The sequence below is a fragment of the Drosophila ficusphila genome, unplaced genomic scaffold (assembly GCF_018152265.1).
Source record: "Drosophila ficusphila isolate 14025-0441.05 unplaced genomic scaffold, ASM1815226v1 contig_286, whole genome shotgun sequence".
Lineage (NCBI taxonomy): Eukaryota > Metazoa > Arthropoda > Insecta > Diptera > Drosophilidae > Drosophila > Drosophila ficusphila.
Window position 1 is genome coordinate 8,422,386 of NW_025064189.1, and position 18,018 is coordinate 8,440,403.

At 48.6% G+C, this 18,018-nt stretch overlaps 1 protein-coding gene across 1 annotated transcript; it reads left to right on the forward strand.

The window, feature by feature from the left end:
• Positions 1-12,260: 12,260 nt before the first annotated feature.
• Positions 12,261-18,009, forward strand: LOC108099734 (intraflagellar transport protein 172 homolog). The gene is made up of 5 exons (XM_017203360.1): positions 12,261-12,380; positions 12,600-12,945; positions 13,006-13,292; positions 13,343-14,386; positions 14,446-18,009. Exons 1-5 carry the CDS (start codon positions 12,342-12,344, stop codon positions 17,992-17,994), a joined length of 5,265 nt encoding a protein of 1,754 aa, XP_017058849.1. The 5' UTR covers positions 12,261-12,341; the 3' UTR covers positions 17,995-18,009.
• Positions 18,010-18,018: the final 9 nt, after the last annotated feature.

The following is an 18,018-nucleotide window of genomic DNA, read 5'->3' on the forward strand; positions in this document are numbered from 1 at the left end:
CCCCTCCGCCGCCGCTGTTTCTGGTACCGTTACACGCTGCTGCACAATTATTCAAATCTACGAGCCATGGTTGCGTAGCATCAGCGGACGGTTAAGGGTCGCGGGGGTCACGGGGGTTACGGGGGTTGCGGGGCTAAAAGGGTGGTGGCTGCAAGTTGGCAGGTCACAGGAGAAAACAGCAAAAGCTGTCAGCCGTTGGCAGGTGGCAAGTACCCTGCACAATTCGAGCAGGAACTATATACTAAAAGCTTAAATTGTGAAAACAAAACAGTTGAAAACTTTTCATAATAACCTATAATTAAAAAGTGTTTAAAGTCGATAATATACCTCGGGTTTTAAGCATTGTATCGCCCTTAAAAATTTATTTGGAACTTCTATAATTCGAGGGTAGAGCAATAGCGAGCCTCTAAGCATCGTCACTCCAAACACGCTTTAATTTTAGCGTTTGTTTGCTGCCCCAATTTGTCGCAATAACAACGGAATTGAAATACACAAAGCGCAGAAAAAGCACACTAGAAACAATATTTTGTGGAGGGTACGTAGATAACATTCGATCGAATTGGTTCAACCCAAAGTAAATTAAGAGTTTGAACGTAAACGAATGCCCATATAAAGGGCATTAAAACACAATAATTTATATGCCAAACTCCACTCCTTTGCGTTTATGAGGACGCTCGACCTGACAAGAAGTTACTATCAATTACCTTCATCTCATCCGGGCTAACAAGACGCTCTTGAAGAGTCCTTCTAATAAATATGCCTAAGCACTCGCTCTTTTGTCCTCCTTCGCCGTTTCGTCGGAATGACAAAGCCAAACCAAATGACGTGAAATATACGCAAAGAGGAAGAGCTGGCCATAAAATGTCTGCAATACGCTGGTATACGGGGCGTATGAGCAACGTCGTTCCACTCGCCCACTTACAAGTAATAAGAGCCAGCGGCATAAAAATCAACGGAGGCCCAGCACCATGTGAGCCGTAAAAAGTATATGGTAAGCCAAACCCCAAATAAACCCAAACCCGCTCTAAGTCCCGGATTCCTTGGCATATTTCACGGGCAAAGCCATCGCATAATGCGTGTGATTGATTTACCTGTTTCCACCTCTCGACCCAGCTGCTGTAAAATTTATGGCTCCCATTTGGCAGCGGGCGATGAGATTGAAGTCATTGCCATTCAGATGATTAGGAGGCCAAGTACGCCGAAGGCCAAGAAAACGAGAACAAAACCTGATGTGTATCTCGATATTATGCCATTTCTTAGAAACAACTTGTAATTGTGTACAAAGGATAAGTAGAGGAAATTTAATAAAGGATTCTACAGCTAAAAAGTATTCTTATTGCCATTATTATAAAGGATAATTGTTAGATAATAATTGCCATTAAATTCAATATAGATTATTTAAATAAAAATTTAATTATGCCAACCTTCTTCGATTAATTATTTTTTTTAAAATTAATTTAATTGTGTCGATACGATTTATGGCCATTTCATCAAGAAACAAAGTCTCATTCAAGATTCCTATCGCCCTCGAAAATCTGGGACTGTATTTGGTGGCCTGTGTCAAATGTCGCCGCAAGTTTGTTTGCATGGGTTAAACTGTCGCCCGCTATCGGGCCAACACAATCAGCCAGACAGCCAAGCAACCAGACATCCGAAGAGCCAGCGAAACAAGCCGGCAAAAGTTGGTTAGTTAAAAGTGTTTGTCATTGTTGACACCTTTCGTCTTGCCAACGCGACTTGCGAAACTCGAGACAATGAGCCCAACGGAACCCACCAGAAAGGGCAAAGTTTTTCCTTTCTTTCACTTTGTTTTTCCAGGCCCTGTCTTTTGCCTTCTTGTTGCTGCGAAAGTTCCTTTTTCCGTACTCATGTTGATTGGTGTTAAATATTTGGCGGCATTCTCGCATCAAGTTCGGTAAATCTAATTTATTACATTGTGTGGTCCAGTTTAAAGCCATCAGCAGCTCAGTTCGAGTGGGTGGGTGCGGTTTTGGTGTTAAGTCCCAGCACAAAACAGATTCTCATGTGACCCCCTTTCCATTATATGTATGTGCACTAAAAAAAATAATAGTTTCAGAATATTAAATTTTAAAATTAAATCTCTTTTGCAATACAATACTAAAATTGTAAATAAATTCAAAAACAATAAACTAATACTATGTTTTCCTATAATACTTTTAGTGCATGTTAAGTTTATTGGGTGTTTGTTTTTTGAGTGCATCAAGGGTGTTTGGTTTTCTGTTTCAGTTCCCAATTTGCCACTTTTATGTCTTCATATCATTTACGCTTATTTGGTGGCCTGTCCCTGGCTTCAAAGCTAGAAGCAGAGCTACAGATACTGCGATACTCAGATACCGAAACAGAGATATAGATACATCTCAGCTGAGCACACGCTTGCCATTTATCAGGGCCACGAATTCCTTGTTGGCTCAAGTGCCTGTCTGATGAAGAGGGTTAAAAGGGGGCGGATGGGGTTAAGGAGTGGTAGTGGCAGCAGGCTGGTTGTCATTGAAACTGCAGTTAAACTGCAATCGCGTTTGCGTTTTCATTATGCGGCCCCATAAAAATGGCGATCCCTCGAACGAAGTAAAAGTAGCGGCTGATGCCGAAGGAAAACTTTGTTTTGTCTTGCCAATAGGAGAAATAAACTAGACCAGGTGAGTACCCTAAGTGTAGTTTCTATTTAGCACCCTAACTAGTCAATTTGTAAAATATTTTTATAGGTTTCAAAGAGTTAGATGACTAAGCTATTAATTTTTTGTTGATCCACCAATGTTTATTTACTTCTTTGCAATTCTGAAAACCAAAACACTTTATCCAATTTAGGGTAGGTCCAATAAAAAAGAAACTTATCAACGTAAACAATTCAAGCACTTCAACTAGTTTTGGGCGCCTCGATAGTGCTCCAGATAATGGCATGGGACTGCGGTTCAGGAGGCGGGGCAAGTGGGCGGGGATGCATAATGAAAAGTTACCAGTTATCGGAGCGGGCGGAAAATCGGGAGGAAGGGAAAGTTGATGGGGGCGGTCGGCCCTTCGCTCAAAACGGGCAAAACGCAGAGCGACAAATTTTTATGGGCAAACTTTCAATTACCCAACTTTTTTCTTGCTTGAATTACTTTTGAAATGCTTCGGTTACACACAGACACATCTAGAAACTCAGGACATATGCATATGTGTGGGTAAACGTGTCCGTGTGCTGTCGTCGTGCTTGTTGTTGCCTTGTTTGCTTCACTGAATTTCGCATAGATATGCACAGGGAAAAAATAAAGACAACATTAAAGAGTTTATTTAGTTCACACAATATTCAAACATCGGATGAGGTTGATTTCCAGAGAAACCAATAACAATCTTATGTACTTAGCTTAAATGAAAGTGAGCACAAAAGTTGAGGTGACATTCTGTGGTATCAGTTCTGTCGAGTGACATTTTCTTTGTGTGCCGCTTTGATGTTGTGTTGCGGTGTCTCGAAACCAAAACGGAGCGGAACGAGTTGCGGGGACGACGGCCATTGACTGTACACGCTCCGTACTGCCACCTACAGAACCCATGCCCACCTGAAGACCCGTCGACTGGAGCTTCAAGGACGCGCAGCCATTTATAATGCCTGTATATTATTACTTTTCACTTTGGCGAGCAAATTTACGAGCGCGCATCGCAATTTTTCAACTTGTTACTTAGCGCTAGCGCCACTTAAACACTTTTAAACGCAATTTCTGCCCCGCCCCAGGAAGCGGGAATGCGAATTGAAGCTCAGGGAGCGTGAAATATGGAATATGGAATTCGGAGCGGGCAAGACAATGATTTCGCCTTCGCACTCCCCGGGGAGCGCACCGTTTCACCATTTCAGCACCAGGCCATAAATCATAATCTGCTGGCGTAATACATAAAATATTGATGCTAAAGAGTTCAAAACACACACACACACACATGCCGGGACGATAATGGCCACTAAACACCTACTTACCCCGCTCGAAGTCATTAAAGCCAAGTGCCTGCTGCTCAAAAATGCTAAGCCACTTTGGTTATTTATGCGGATGCAGGACTATATTTTGCTTTATTAGCCGCTGTACATCTTTCGGCTCTTAATACTCGTAGTTTTTGTCCTGACCGCATACTCGGCGTATGAGCAATGTGCATGTGCAATGATCCGGAAAATAGATAAACTGTCCGATGAATAATAGATGGACGCAAGGCCTTTTGCAGAGCAGTATATTGAATACTAAGCTGGGTTCAATTAAACTTGAATTTATGTTCGGCCCAGCTTACTTCTTTGAACAACACCGAGTCGCTGCCATTTAATATTTAAATTGGCAACAGACTAAAAGCTAATCCACATAATTCCATCGGCAGCTATATTTCAGCATCTCTATTTGGCTTCCTGCCCGATTAACCGCTGTGTGTTTCTCTGTTTTACTGGGGTTTCGCATACTATTCCTGCAAATCCCAAAAGACCGCAAACAAACGAAATCGACAAAATGAAAAATAGTGGCTAAACCTGCCATTTGAACATTTAAATTTCTATCGCCGACTGCAGTCCGAATAAATTGACATTGCGAGATGGCAAACAAAAATCGACAGCGAGCACGGAATACAAGGCAATGTCAATGTTTGCCAGCCCAGTTTTTTTAACGATTTCTATTTTCTTTTTCCCGCCCAGCGGAAGTGTCTGAATGATGGATGCCGAATTCGCTCAGTGCCCGAAATGCCGAAACTAAAATGTCGAGCTGCAATTGCAGTGCGAATTTATGGCGAAGCGGGGACTTTAAAGTGCTTACCACTCGAGGTAAACGGATTTTAATGAAGTGATGTCCCAGGCTTCTGCAAGATGAATCGTCGGGTCAAGCCGAGCTCCTCCGTGGGGGTCAGCAATTAAAAACGCATAATTCATGCCCCAACGACTCAGACTGATGCCCTCCCGAAAAAGGTTTGCTGCACGAGTATAATTAAATTTGCTAACCCAAAACTAATTGGTGGCTGCCCCGCAAAACGCTGAGAGCTGGCTGCGGGATACTACTCCTACCTGGATCCTGATCCTGATGAAGTGGACAGAGAGGCCGCAGCTGACATCCCCTTTAATTATCCACGTCACACGCGTGGAGCGGGAACACGATATGCTTGTTAGGCATCTGCAGTGGGCGGGGATAAATTGAATGTAAGCAGAGCCGAAGCTTGTACAAAAACCAAGGCAAGGTGAACGCTGCACTGGCGAAAATTTAGCGAAAGTATCGCACTTAATTTCATTTTATTTTTGTTTCACCTCTATTGTTTGTAATGTTAAATTTGCAATTTTCAATTTATTTTACCCACAACATGCAAGCTGCTAAATTAGTCATGCAACATAAAATATGTACCTATCATTGGCAAACAACACGCGACATTAACATTAAAAATTCCAGCATGCAACATGCGACATTCAGGTAGTAAAATAAATTACATTGAATATTAATATGTAATCCTAATTTAATAGTCGGGAAACAGTAAGATTTGTTTTGAGTGCACAGTGGCAGCTGCTTGGCTAGGACAGTGACAGCAACAGCGACAATGACACATGATTATGTTTAGCCAGCAGGTGGGACATCGGACAGTTGGAGGCGGGGGCACCGCAGCTAGCTTTGACCTGCCCAAAAATCCCCCCGCCCCCCTGGCCGCAGTTGCTAACATATTGTGGCGCATTACATTAATCTTGGCCCTGTGGCCAGTGGCTCAGGTCCAGCCATCCCATCGCATCCCATCCCATCCCTTTGATCATCCGTGTAGGACACGAACCATTATGCATACGTATGATTAATGAGATTCGTGTTATTGTTGATGTGCACAACGAGGCGGGCACTTTTTGTGTCTGCAGCTGGCCTTTGACACGGGCGACCTTATCAATCAGCCGGCGCGGACAAAGGCGCCGTAATCACCTCAAAGCCTAATAGAATCCGTCAAATCAGAGTGGACAACTTGGCCCTATTGAGCTGCCAAATGGAACGCAGGGGGATGTCCCTGTTTTTTGCCCCAAAACCGCAACTGCATCAAGGCTGTTCGCGCAATTCGCAGTGAACTGGGAACTGGGAACTGGGAGCAGAACCACTTCAATTTGTTGGCCCGGCGACCGCATCACGAATTCATGACCCTTCGGCCAAATAACCAGAAAACAAAACCAGACGCCACCAGCAGGTCCCAAACCCCAACAAAAAAAAAAATGGAAAAACAATATGCAGTCGCCGCTGGGAGTTGCCTTTTGCGGGCGGGGAAATTGGAGGGTTAGCGGACAGACCGACATAACCAACCATCAATCAAAACTGAACTGCTGGACTACTCCACACTGACAATGGGCGTGCCCAAATTGCTGGGCACTGCCGCTACCTCCGCCTGCGACAGAAATGGTTTTGTCCCGGCCACGCGGCGTATGCGTGATGTGGCGCCACAAAACCGAAAATAGAAGACTGCGGCTGGTCAGCCATGATAATTATCACCTAGCTGCGCTGCATTTTCATAAACACAATTATTTATTAATTAACTGGAACCGCGTCGGCTCGGGACCCCCGTCAGTCAATGTCAATTGGTATTTAATTGAAGAGAGGACATCCCTTTGGACAATTTCCGCGAAACTAAATCGCTCGGAAAGCTACAACATAGTCGGACATTTAATTTATGGCGTGCGCTGACAGGCGATTTAGATTGATTGTTCCCGGGGATTAATTAATAACCAGCACGCAAACTAATTTCAGACTGCAAATTGGCTTAAATTGGAAGCCCTGTGAACTTGTTTAACAACTCGCCTGTCGTCGCCAAGGTGTTTTTTGTGCGAATAAATGTCAAAGGAGCAAACAGACAGCTGACGAGACAAACAAATCTAGAAATTAATTTCGTTTCATTTCGCTGCCAAGTTCTGTTTGCCAAGCTGCTGGCACTCGAATTAAATGTCGGATATTGCAGATAGAGCGGGGAATTAATTAACGCCTTCGTGCAGTTTTCGGCCAACGGTGCGTATGATTAATATCGCCGCCCTCTAGCTGCGACGGGTATTTCAAGGATTTTAGAGGGCAGGCGGTCGTCGCACGTGTTTGGCATTTTCCCGGCGGCACTTTTCAAACTCAACAATGCGCCACGCCCACAAGTTCCAGCCACATTCGGTTTGGGGCCCCGAACATAAATCTCTCAAGTGTCACATAAAATTTCCGCACATGTACGGAATCAAAATGAAAAGAAATCGGAGCGGCGGCGGCGGCGGTGGCGAGGTCGTAGTGCAATAAGTTATCAAAGTTAATAATTCTTAATGTTAGTGCATAAATAAGCCTGAGACAGGGCCAGACGTATCAGGACTTGTCACAGCCAGCGCCCATAAAAGTATGCTTCCAAATAAATACGAACCGAGTTCGCCGGCTCGGCATTAAGGAGGAAATTTAAAATTTATGCAGAAAGCAACAGCGGCGGCAAGACGTGGAAAAAATCCAACTGACAGGGGGCTAATTTGCATAAAGAAAACGGCAAACGAAACTCGGATGTAACGCCCAGGAATCGGGCTCTCTATACGAATATCCGAGTATGTGGGTGTATCTGCTCAGTGGCCTGGCAAATATGAAACGCAAAGTGTTCATGCTGACATCGCGACATAAAACATACACACAAACGGACTGAGGCTCGTGTCGGTACAAATGTTTCGCTTTTATTTGGCAGGCCTTTGGCTAATAGCGCTCACACTGGCCCACTGTTTGGCCAAGAGCAGCAGAGCAGAAACGCCAGTCCGACAATAAAGCCCGCAAACACTAGTCATGCGTGGTTGTATGTGCACAGGACAAATTTTCACATTCCTTTTGGGATCTCCTTTGAGATAACTCAAAAAAAAGGCGGAAATAGTTAGGTAAAGAGGGAGCCTTGGGTTAAGCTTACCTTGCACTAACGCTTTTGTTAGTTTAATCGAACCTATATCCTAACCAAATATTTTTCCCTGTGCAGCCCATTCCTTTTCTCGGACGGCACACCCTTTTGCCAGTGGCAATCTAAAAGGTTCTCGGATTGTGCCCAGACATTGGCAATGGCTTGGTTTTATGTTTCTTCTGGGCGATTTTGTGCGGCTCGTGTTTGTGCCCAACAAAACCGGCCACAATGCGGTCATGAATATCGAGAAAGTTATTGGCCCAATCGAATGGACTGCAAATGTCACTGGGCTAAGCGTCTCCAAGTGTTTTAATTTCGGCTTTAATTGCCCGGCCAAAAAATGGCTGGAAAATATCCCCAGGGCAATTCCTAATCATCTAATTGGCAAAACTTTTGCTTCGGCCGGGAAACTTTTGGACTTGGACTTGTGAAAATTTTCAGCTCATCCCGAGATAACGCAAAGTACGAGTACGAGGACAAACGCTTTGGCTTCTTGGCCAGCCATCTATCTTCCGCATCTGGAAAGTTATGACTGGAGCCGGGAGCCAAAAAGGCCAAAGGACTTGGCCGGCAAAGTTCATTGTGCCACATTTCATTTGGCTAAAGTGCTTGCGGCCTCCGCAAATGATGCCCGTGAGCCATCAAAGCGATTGCTTCATTTTTCGATTGAATTGATGCGTTGGGATGCAGTCGGTCCAGTTTTAATACTTTTAACTGGCTGGTCAGCGGGGAATCGAACTTACTCTCTAGCTTGCAAAAATAGAAAAACAGAAAGGAGGAGGAAAAGCCACTGGAGTGGAACTGGGCAAACTAGTCGAGTCCATCTCCCCGGCAAACAATTCTCCAGCTCTCCAAGGTGATTATTTTGCAATTGTTGTGCCAATTTTTAACGCAAATTGTTGCCATACCATATACTCGTAATGTGAAAATTCAGTAACGGCAAGGCCAAAAAAGTGGACGTGAGCAGGAGGCATATTTTGATTTCATTATGCCGGCAGAATGCTTCCAGTTCGGGGCCCGTTGCCGTTGCTATCCCCCATTATAATGGCCAGATGTAGACATTTATGTACATTATTATGCTTCTCCTTTTTGTATTTTCACGTTCTGCTTGCTTACACCGAGCCCCCACCTTCCGGCCTCCCCTCCGTGGGGGCTTGTTAAATGATTGACCTAGGCTCCTCATTTGCCTCCTCCTTTCGCTGCTATTATTGTTATGGCAATCGCTTTGATTGCACGTTAGCAGCATATAATTATAGCCTGACAGGGGGACTATAATATCAGCCAGGACAAAGGACGATCGATGGAAGTATAGGGTGTGTTCACTATTACTCAAATGGTTTGCTATCTGGCATAACTATATAATGACACCACTGAGGCACGTTGCCATTTGGAGTTCATATATGAGGAATGGCAAACTGAATTATAAATAACAAAACAGAACAGAATGCTTTCAGCTCTGGTGCAGTTAAATTCCTGGGAAAAACAATTAAAGAGTCAACCTTGGAAAGAATTTGTGGCAAACCTGTCAGCATTTCACGGCACGATTTCATCATTAAATTCTCCAAACTGGGCTCTCCGGTGTTTCCTCGTTTTAATAGTGGCGTTCTTTTGTTTTCAGCGAGTGCACCCCGCTGACTTTCTTTCATGCGCTTGACAAACTGCGTAAAAATCTCCGCTGACCGGAAACTAATTTGAAAATGTTATTCATTATGCATAGCTCTTGCCCCTTCGCCCACTCGAAGTTGCACTCGGCTGACGCTGTTCTGGTGTTCTGCTGTTCTGCTGTTATTTCGCGCACTTCCCGCCTCACTTTTCGAGTTTGTTGCAGTTGCACTTTCTACGCACGGTCTGGGAAATCCCTTAGTGACTGGATCCTGTGTGTATGCCACCCAAAGTTGAGCAAAAGTTTCGGCTTTCGGCTTTCGCTTTCGCCTGGCGCTGCGAAAAAGTACGCGAGCCACTAATGCCCAGATTTGAGTTGCGGCTATGAGAGTTTTAGCTAGATTGTTGCCTTAAAGCTGAATTAGCGCAGCTCTTGCGGCTGCCAAAGTTGGTCTAACCCATTTTGGTCAGGAGCGCCGGGAGGCACATTAAATCGCTAATTTAGCAATTTTAGTTAGAAATACGGATAAAACTAATTTCATTCTAGTTGCAGTATTTTTTATTTGTTGCATTCAAGCGGTATGAGAAAGTGTAATTTTTTATGTGCCACTTTTAAACTGAATTGAATTCCCTTAAATATTTTCAATTTAAGCTGAAGAGGTTTTAAGTGGGCTAAAAGAAAGCCGTGGCTTTGGCCTGAGTGGCATCGGCCTAATTGATAGCATCTTGAGCGCACCTCGGCAGCTCGAGGAGATAAAAATTGTAAGTCGACAAATTAAGCCGGCCCGGAGAAAAGGACGTCGCCGTCGAACGGATGTGGCTAAAAATGCAGCGCCAGCCAAAACGCCAGCGGCCTTGGCCACAGGACTAATATCAAAGGGAAAAGGATAGCCGTGGAAACAATGACAGACCAGGCGAGCTGGCTAAGCCCAAGGAAGCAGCCAAGCAGCCAAGTTCTAGAGACAAAAGTCTGGCGAATGGCGATGGCGAATGGCGGATGGAAGATGGTTTAAGGCAGGCCAAAAGGAAGCGAGATAAAAATGGCGTGCGTCGCAGCGAACATGAACCAAAATGGCACCCACAAGAGCTTCCGGCAGACGTCCGCTTTAACAACTCTTTTACCCACACTCACACTCACGCATATCTGCCACACACACCCACATGTATGTGTATGTACATACGGTTATTCCTATATTCCTATATAGCAGCACATCCGAGAACGCCCTGCACATTAGCAACGTTTCCAGGGGGGTTTTTCGTGGGGCGGTGACAACGCTTTTGTCATAAACCCATTAAAAGTCAAGGACAAAATTCATGTTGCATGTTTACTCATGCACACTCGCCAACTCACACCCACACACTCCGCACTCACACACACACATAGATCACGGAGCGGAAGGAACAAGCAGTGGCAACAAAGTAGCTTTAATTAATGAAACTCATTAAAGGGATGCCAGCCAGGCGACGGCACAAAGCAGAGTGGCTCAGTGGCTGAGCAGCTCGGCAAAAGGCCAAAGGCACGGCCAAAAAGGACCAAAGGATCTGGACCAGAAACAGCAACAGAAACAGAAACAGTCGGAATTGCCCGCTTTGACCTGCCACAATGCGTTGGGCCATACATTAGCCAACTTGGCCTCCGCCATTGAATAAAATAATCAGCAGCCGCCTTATCCAGCTGCCGCTGTAAGTCCTTTTGACTTGGCCAAGGCAAACGATGTCGGCCGAAAACGAGAGATTTCCGAGCTGCCGAAAGGATAAAAAACGAGAGAACCCGAAGAGAGAGTTTGAGAGTGCGGAGAGAGCAGAGAGAGAAAGAGCTTTGCTGAGCACCAGATAGGAGAAAATGTGGTGAAAGTTTATCTGGCACTCCGAAAATATGAAACTCAAGGGGTAAGAGCTATTAAGAAACATAAAAAAGCAGTTTGCGCTGCAGGTCAGAGAAAGAAGCAGTGTAGTTAGCAAAGACATGGTGGTAAGGATACGCAAGCAGGATAACCAAGCAGTGAAGGCAAGTGGTGTACAATTGTTAAATAGTATTGAAGAACTGCTTAAACTGTTATCTTGAATTGAAAACGAAATATTCTTTTATAAATTACTATTAGAATTAAACAATTAATTATAAAATTCAAATTATAATTTAATTCCTTATAGCCAATGTTTAAAAATATCTGCCAGCAATGACAAAAATAATTATTATAGCAGTTTCATCTTAAAATTTGCTATAAAAGTGATGTTTTTGAACAAACACTGACAGACGCTGGAAAAACGCCGACAGAGGGCTGATTTCGACCTATTTGGGAAGCCCTACCCCCAAACCCACCCCAAGGTCATGCGCTCTCGCCCCAGCACACCTGTATGAGTTGGCCTCTCACCTGTGACTCGCTCTCTCCGCAGGACATGCGCATAAGGAGGGACTCTCTCTTGCGAAGAGGACTAGGACAACTCACAGCAGACAGCGCTGTCTGCAGAGCAAAGCAACAGCTTCGTGGCCGTGGGTGGACGCCCACCACCCACCACCCGCCTCAACGGAGCAGCCACCACCACCCACGCGCAGAGCCACATCCTGGCCCATCCTGTGGCAGGCCCGGCACCTGCTGCATCTCAAAACAAAGGCCATTTATTTAGAATGGCAGCGCAAAGCGGAAGCGCCAAGAAAATAGACAACACAACAACACAGCGGACACCACAAAGGGGTGGATGGGGTGCGGGTGGGGGTGGAGGTGGAGGGGGTGGTTGCCGGGCTCCCGGTTGCCACAACAACTGACACTCGGACCACAACAACGGGAAAACTGCGTCGGAAAATTAACTAATTCTCAATAGGAAAATTGAGTCAGGGAAAAATAGAAATCTAAAGGATATCCTCGAAAAAAATGCAGTTAAAATATCTGAGAACACTGTTGGAGGGCCAGGTAAACAATACACGACAAGATAAATGAAAAATTCAATGCCGCGGTATTCCTTTATATCCAAAATCGAATTACCTACATGAAGCACAAATAATATACCTAATTTCACAAGTCTTCTTAAATGTTAAAAAAAACATTAAAAGCTTTTCTAGTTTTTTGAGTCCTTGAAAATATAAAAGATGTAAGTACATTTGAGATGTAATTAATTCATTTTCCCTTCAGGAGCAAATCCAACGAATAGCTGGATTGGCCTGGTCCCCCAATCAGCAAAAGTTGGCCATAGCAACCGCGGATCGCCACATTCTTCTCTACGACGATGCAGGAGAAAGACGCGATAAGTTCAGCACCAAGCCAGCGAATCCCTCGAATGGAAAGAATTCCTATGTGATCAGGGGACTGGCATTCAGTCCAGATTCCACCAAACTAGCTGTGGGCCAGAGCGATAGCATTGTCTACGTGTACAAACTCGGGGAATCCTGGAACGACAAAAAAGTGATTTGCAACAAGTTCCCACAGGCAAGTGCGGTGACTGCTCTGATTTGGCTGACTTCGGGTTCCATTATTGCAGGTAAATCTTAGTTATCCATTTAATGCTTTATTTCTTTCATATAATTCTGCTATTAAAAAGGCTTGGAGGACGGCAAAGTGCGCGCCCTTCACAGCAAGAGCAATAAATCCCAAAGCCTGTACGGAGGGGATAGCATATGCATTTCCCTGGCAGCCAACACCAAGGGAACCGGTTTCCTGAGTGGTCACAATGATGGCACCATCATACGCTATTTCATGACGGATGAGGCTACAGAGCCACTTGGCAGAGTGGTGCAGCACCCGGTGCCTCCATTCGCCTTGGCCTGGCCACAAGGAGGATTCTGTGTTGGAGGCTGTGACCAGAGGATCGTCTTCTACGATAGCATGGTAAGTATATCAGATCTCCCAGGGACTTTAGGGCTTATCTCCCTTTTCAGGGTCGTCAGCTGCGCACCTTTGATCATTCCCGCACGGAGGGAGAACGAGAGTTCACTGTAGCCGCCTGTAGTCCGAATGGCCAGGCGGTGGCCTTTGGCAGCTTCGACAGGATTCGGATCTTCGCGTGGAGTCCTCGGCAGGGAGCTTGGAGCGAGAGTGCCAGCAAGGAGGTGGCCTGTCTGTACACCCTGAGCAGCCTCCTGTGGCGCAGGGATGGCGCCCGCCTTGCCTTGGGATCCGTGAGTGGAGCAGTCCTGCTCTTCGAGTCCGTCCTCCGGCGAACCGTGTGGCAGGACAAGTTCGAGCTGATCTTCGTGGCACCCAGTCAGCTTCTGGTTAGATCCCTCACGGAACCCTCGCAGCAGCTCACAATCGAATCCCAGTTGGGGCTGGAGATCGACGATGTGCGGATCATGGGCAGGGATAACTACCTGGTGGCCCGCACCGAGGAATCCCTGATCCTTTGTGACCTGACTCGGAATTTAAGCAGCGAGGTTCCATGGACTGCTTCTGGGCACCACGAGCGCTTTTACTTCGAGAACCCCACGGTTTGCCTGGTTTTCAATGTGGGCGAACTGAGTTTGGTGGAATACGGAGAGAACTCCATTCTGGGATCCGTTCGTACGGAATTCGTAAATCCCCACGTGATCTCCGTGCGTCTAAATGAGCGGGGAAATGTCAGGGAAAACAAGAAACTGGCGTTTCTCCTGGATGCGAAGACTATATGTGTGGTGGATCTGGTCAGCAGGATGACCAGTGGCCAGATAAACCACGAGACCAAGATCGATTGGCTGGAGCTGAGTGAGACTGCTCACAAGCTGCTGTTCAGGGACAAGAAGTTGCGATTGATTCTCGTGGATAATTACACTGGCAAAAAGCAGACCCTGCTCAGCAACATATCGTTCGTCCAGTGGGTGCCCCAAAGCGATGTGGTGGTGGCCCAAAGCAACTCCAATCTGGCCATTTGGTACAACATCGATTTGCCGGAACATGTCACCATGCAAAGTGTTCGTGGCGAGGCCATCGAAGTGGTCAGGGAAAATGTAGGAAATATTTTATAATGTTAATTTAATCATAATCTTAATAGTTTATATATCCCTAGGGTCGCACAGTTGTTCGATCGCAGGACGGCCCAAGTGAACACAACTATCAATTGGACGAGGGACTCGTGGAATTCGGAACCGCAGTGAATGACAGTGATTTCGGCAGAGCCGTGCACTTTTTGGAGTCCCTGGGAGACAAGCCCGCTGCCAAGGCCATGTGGCACAACCTGGCGCTGATTTCTCTGGAGGATGGAAATCTTCGCGTGGCCCAGCGATGCTATGCTGCCTTGGGTAATGTGTCCAAGGCCTACTATCTGGCCGGGATGATCCGGCAGGCGGATGAGTTCGAGGAGACCTCCGGCTCGCCGGGAATCCTCTGTCCGGAGGTTCGGGCCAAGCTGGCCCTGCTGGGATCGGATCTACGAACCGCGGAGAGGATTTATCTGGAGCAGGGCGACATCGAGGCAGCTCTGAAGATGTACCAGCAGCTGGGCATGTGGGATGAGGCAGTGGCTCTGGCCGAGAGACGTGGCTACAACAAGATCGCCGAGCTCAAGCAGCAGCACATGGACTACCTGCTGAGCAGCGAGCAGCAGGAGAAGGCTGGTCAGGTTCTGGAGGAGCAGGGAGATCTCCAGCAGGCCATGTCCCTGTTCCTGAAGGCCAACAAGCCGGCGAGAGCTGCTCGACTGGCCCTGAAAACACCGCACATCCTGCAGGACGAGCAGGTGATGCTGCAGGTCACAGAGGGACTGGTTCGCTCGGAACTCTATGAACTGGCAGGGGACATTGCCCATCGGTTATCCCGACCAGAAGCCGCCTTGGCTCTCTACCGAAAGGGAGGAGCCTTCGCCAGAGCCCTGGAACTCGGACGCGTGGTGGCCCCGCAGGAGGTAACTGCTCTGGAGGAGGAGTGGGGCGACTGGTTGGTGAGCCGCAAGCAACTGGATGCCTCCATCAATCACTACATCGAGGCGGGAGCCACCCAAAAGGCTCTGGAGGCGGCAGTGGGCGCCAAGCAATGGCGCAAGGCAGTCCAAATAGCCAAGGTCCTAGACGAACCGGAGCTGATCCAGCGCTATGCTGTGGATCTGGCCAAGCACTTGGCCTTTGCCGGCGATCTTGACGGAGCCGAGGATATGCTGGTGAGAGCCAACCTGCACAAGGATGCCATAGAACTGCTGAACCGCCATGGAAAGTGGGAGCGGGCCTATGTGATTGGCGAGAAGTATCTGAAGCCCGAGCAACTGAGGGAGCTCTTTATCCAGATGGCCAGCACTCTGGAGGAGCAGGGCAAGTACAGGGATGCGGAGAAGGTCCTGATAGCGGTCAACGAACCCGACCTGGCCATAGCCATGTACAAGCGCAGGGAGCTGTACGACTCCATGATCCGCTTGGTGGAGCGCCACCACAAGGATCTGCTGGACAGCACCCACCTACACTTGGCCCGCCAACTGGAGTCCCGGGGAAAGCTGAAGAACGCGGAGCTGCACTTCGTGGCCTCCGGCGACTGGAAGTCCGCCGTGCATATGTACTGCTCCTCGGGTCGCTGGGAGGACGGCTACAGGGTGGCCAAGCAGAAGGGCACCGAAGGAGCCAGCCAGCAGGTGGCCTACATGTGGGCCAAGTCCATGCCCACCGAGAGTGCGGTGCGATTGCTGAGCAAGCTGGGACTGTTGGACACGGCGGTGGGATTTGCCTGCGATTCCGGCCAGTTCGAGTTCGCCATGGAGCTGTGCAGGTTCGCAGGGAAGCCCACGGATGAGGTCCACCTGAAGATAGCCATGTCCCTGGAGGACGAGGGGAAGTTCGAGGCGGCGGAGGCGGAGTTCCTGAAGGCCAACAAGCCCAAGGAGGCGATACTGATGTACCAGCACGCCGGAGACTGGCAGGCGGCCTTGAATGTGGCCGAGCAGCATCTGCCCGATGCCGTGGGAGAAGTTCTCATTGGACAAGCCTCGGCGGCCTTGGAAACCCGCAACTACAAGGACTACGAGGCTCTGCTGCTGAGGGCCCATCGTCCGGACTTGATTGTGGAGCACTATAAGCAGGAGTCCCTCTACGAAGATGCCCTGCGCATCGCCGAGGAACACTATCCGGCGGCCTTGAATGACTTGAGGCGTCTACAGGCCCAGCTCCAAAGGGGGCAGGCTCAGGCGCAAGCTGGCGAGGATGCGGCATCCATCTCACGAGCCTATCTCCAGAGAGCAGCGGAGTTCGCCAAGAAGGAACAGTTCCGCAAGGCGGCCGAGTGCCTCATGCAAATAGATTCCTCGAACGCCGAGGATGCGGCCACCTTGGAGCGAGCTCTGCTGAGAGCCGCCGAGATCTGCAACCAGTTTCTGGAGGGCCAGGATGCCCAGGAGCTGGCTCAGTCGCTGGGACCTCGACTGCTGGCCATCAAGCAGATAGGACCTGCCGCCCAGCTCTACTTGGCCGCCGACTTGCCCAAGCAGGCGGTGGATGTGTTCATCAAGACGGAGCAGTGGAGCAAGGCGCGTCGGCTGGCCAAGGAGATCGATGCGGACCTCCAACTGCTGGCCTACGTGGAGCAGCAGCAGAAGGCCAGCCTGAAGCACGAGGGGAACATCGAGCAGCTGGCGGACATCGACGTGGTCTCTGCCCTGGATCTGCTGGCGGAGCAGGGCCAGTGGCAGCGGTGCCTGGAGAAGGCCAAGCAGCTGAATCCCTCCCTGCTGCAGAAGTACGTGGCCGTCTATGCGGCGCAGCTCATTCGGGAGGGCAACTGCACCACTGCCCTGGGACTCTACCTGAGCTACGGGGCTCCTCCGATCGAGGCCCACTTCAATATCTACACCAGGATTGCCCTGGATTGCCTGGCCTTGAGGGAGGACCAAACGGAGGGCGGAACGCTGTGGCGCCAGTTGAGGGACTTCCTCTTCCGCCTGCTGCAGTCACTCAAAGCGAACCCGGAACAGGCGCAATCCCAGTTTGCAGCCAGCATGGAGCAGTTCCTGCTGATATCGCACTACTACACCACCAGGGCAGCTTGCAAGGAGGTGCAGGCACTGCAGCCAGTGGCTCTTCGCTTATCCCTGGCTCTGCTGCGCCACACGGATCTCCTGCCGGTGGACAAGGGTTTCTACGAAGCTGGGATGGATCTCCGCCAGGCAGGTCGCGAGTCCGAGGCCTTCGTGATGCTCAACCACTACCTGGACGTGTGTGAGGCCATTGAAGAGGGCTCCGGGCAGCTGGTGGACCATTCCGATCTGGCTAGCACCGACTTTCCCAGCTCCGTGCCCTTGCCGGAGGACATCCACCTGAAGAACGACCCGGGCCTGCACGAAGAGGTGCGCGAGTGGGTGCTCGCCGTGAGCATGGACCAGCAGGTGGACCAGCAGCTGCCCACCGACGACCGTGGTCTGTACGAGTCCAGCCTGGGACCCAGCGACTTGCCCTGCATGCTGAGCGGGTTTCCAGTGCGGGGTCGCCAGCCCGTGACCTTCCAGGGATCGAGCAACCAGGTGAACCGCGATGTCTGGAGCAAGTTCTCGGTGGCCGTGAAAATGACCCCTGGCAGTGGCATCTCTGACATTATCTCCTTCACTGAGAAGTGGCAGGGAGCAGCCAACTACGTTATGCACTAGAATACCCACAAGCAGAAGTCCAAA

Coding starts and splice junctions, on each gene's coding strand:
- LOC108099734 (XM_017203360.1), top strand. CDS start 12,342: ATGCAGTTAAAATATCTGAGAACACTGTTGGAGGGCCAG. Junction 12,381..12,599: donor GAACACTGTTGGAGGGCCAG/GTAAACAATACA, acceptor TTTTCCCTTCAG/GAGCAAATCCAACGAATAGC. Junction 14,387..14,445: donor TCGAAGTGGTCAGGGAAAAT/GTAGGAAATATT, acceptor ATATATCCCTAG/GGTCGCACAGTTGTTCGATC.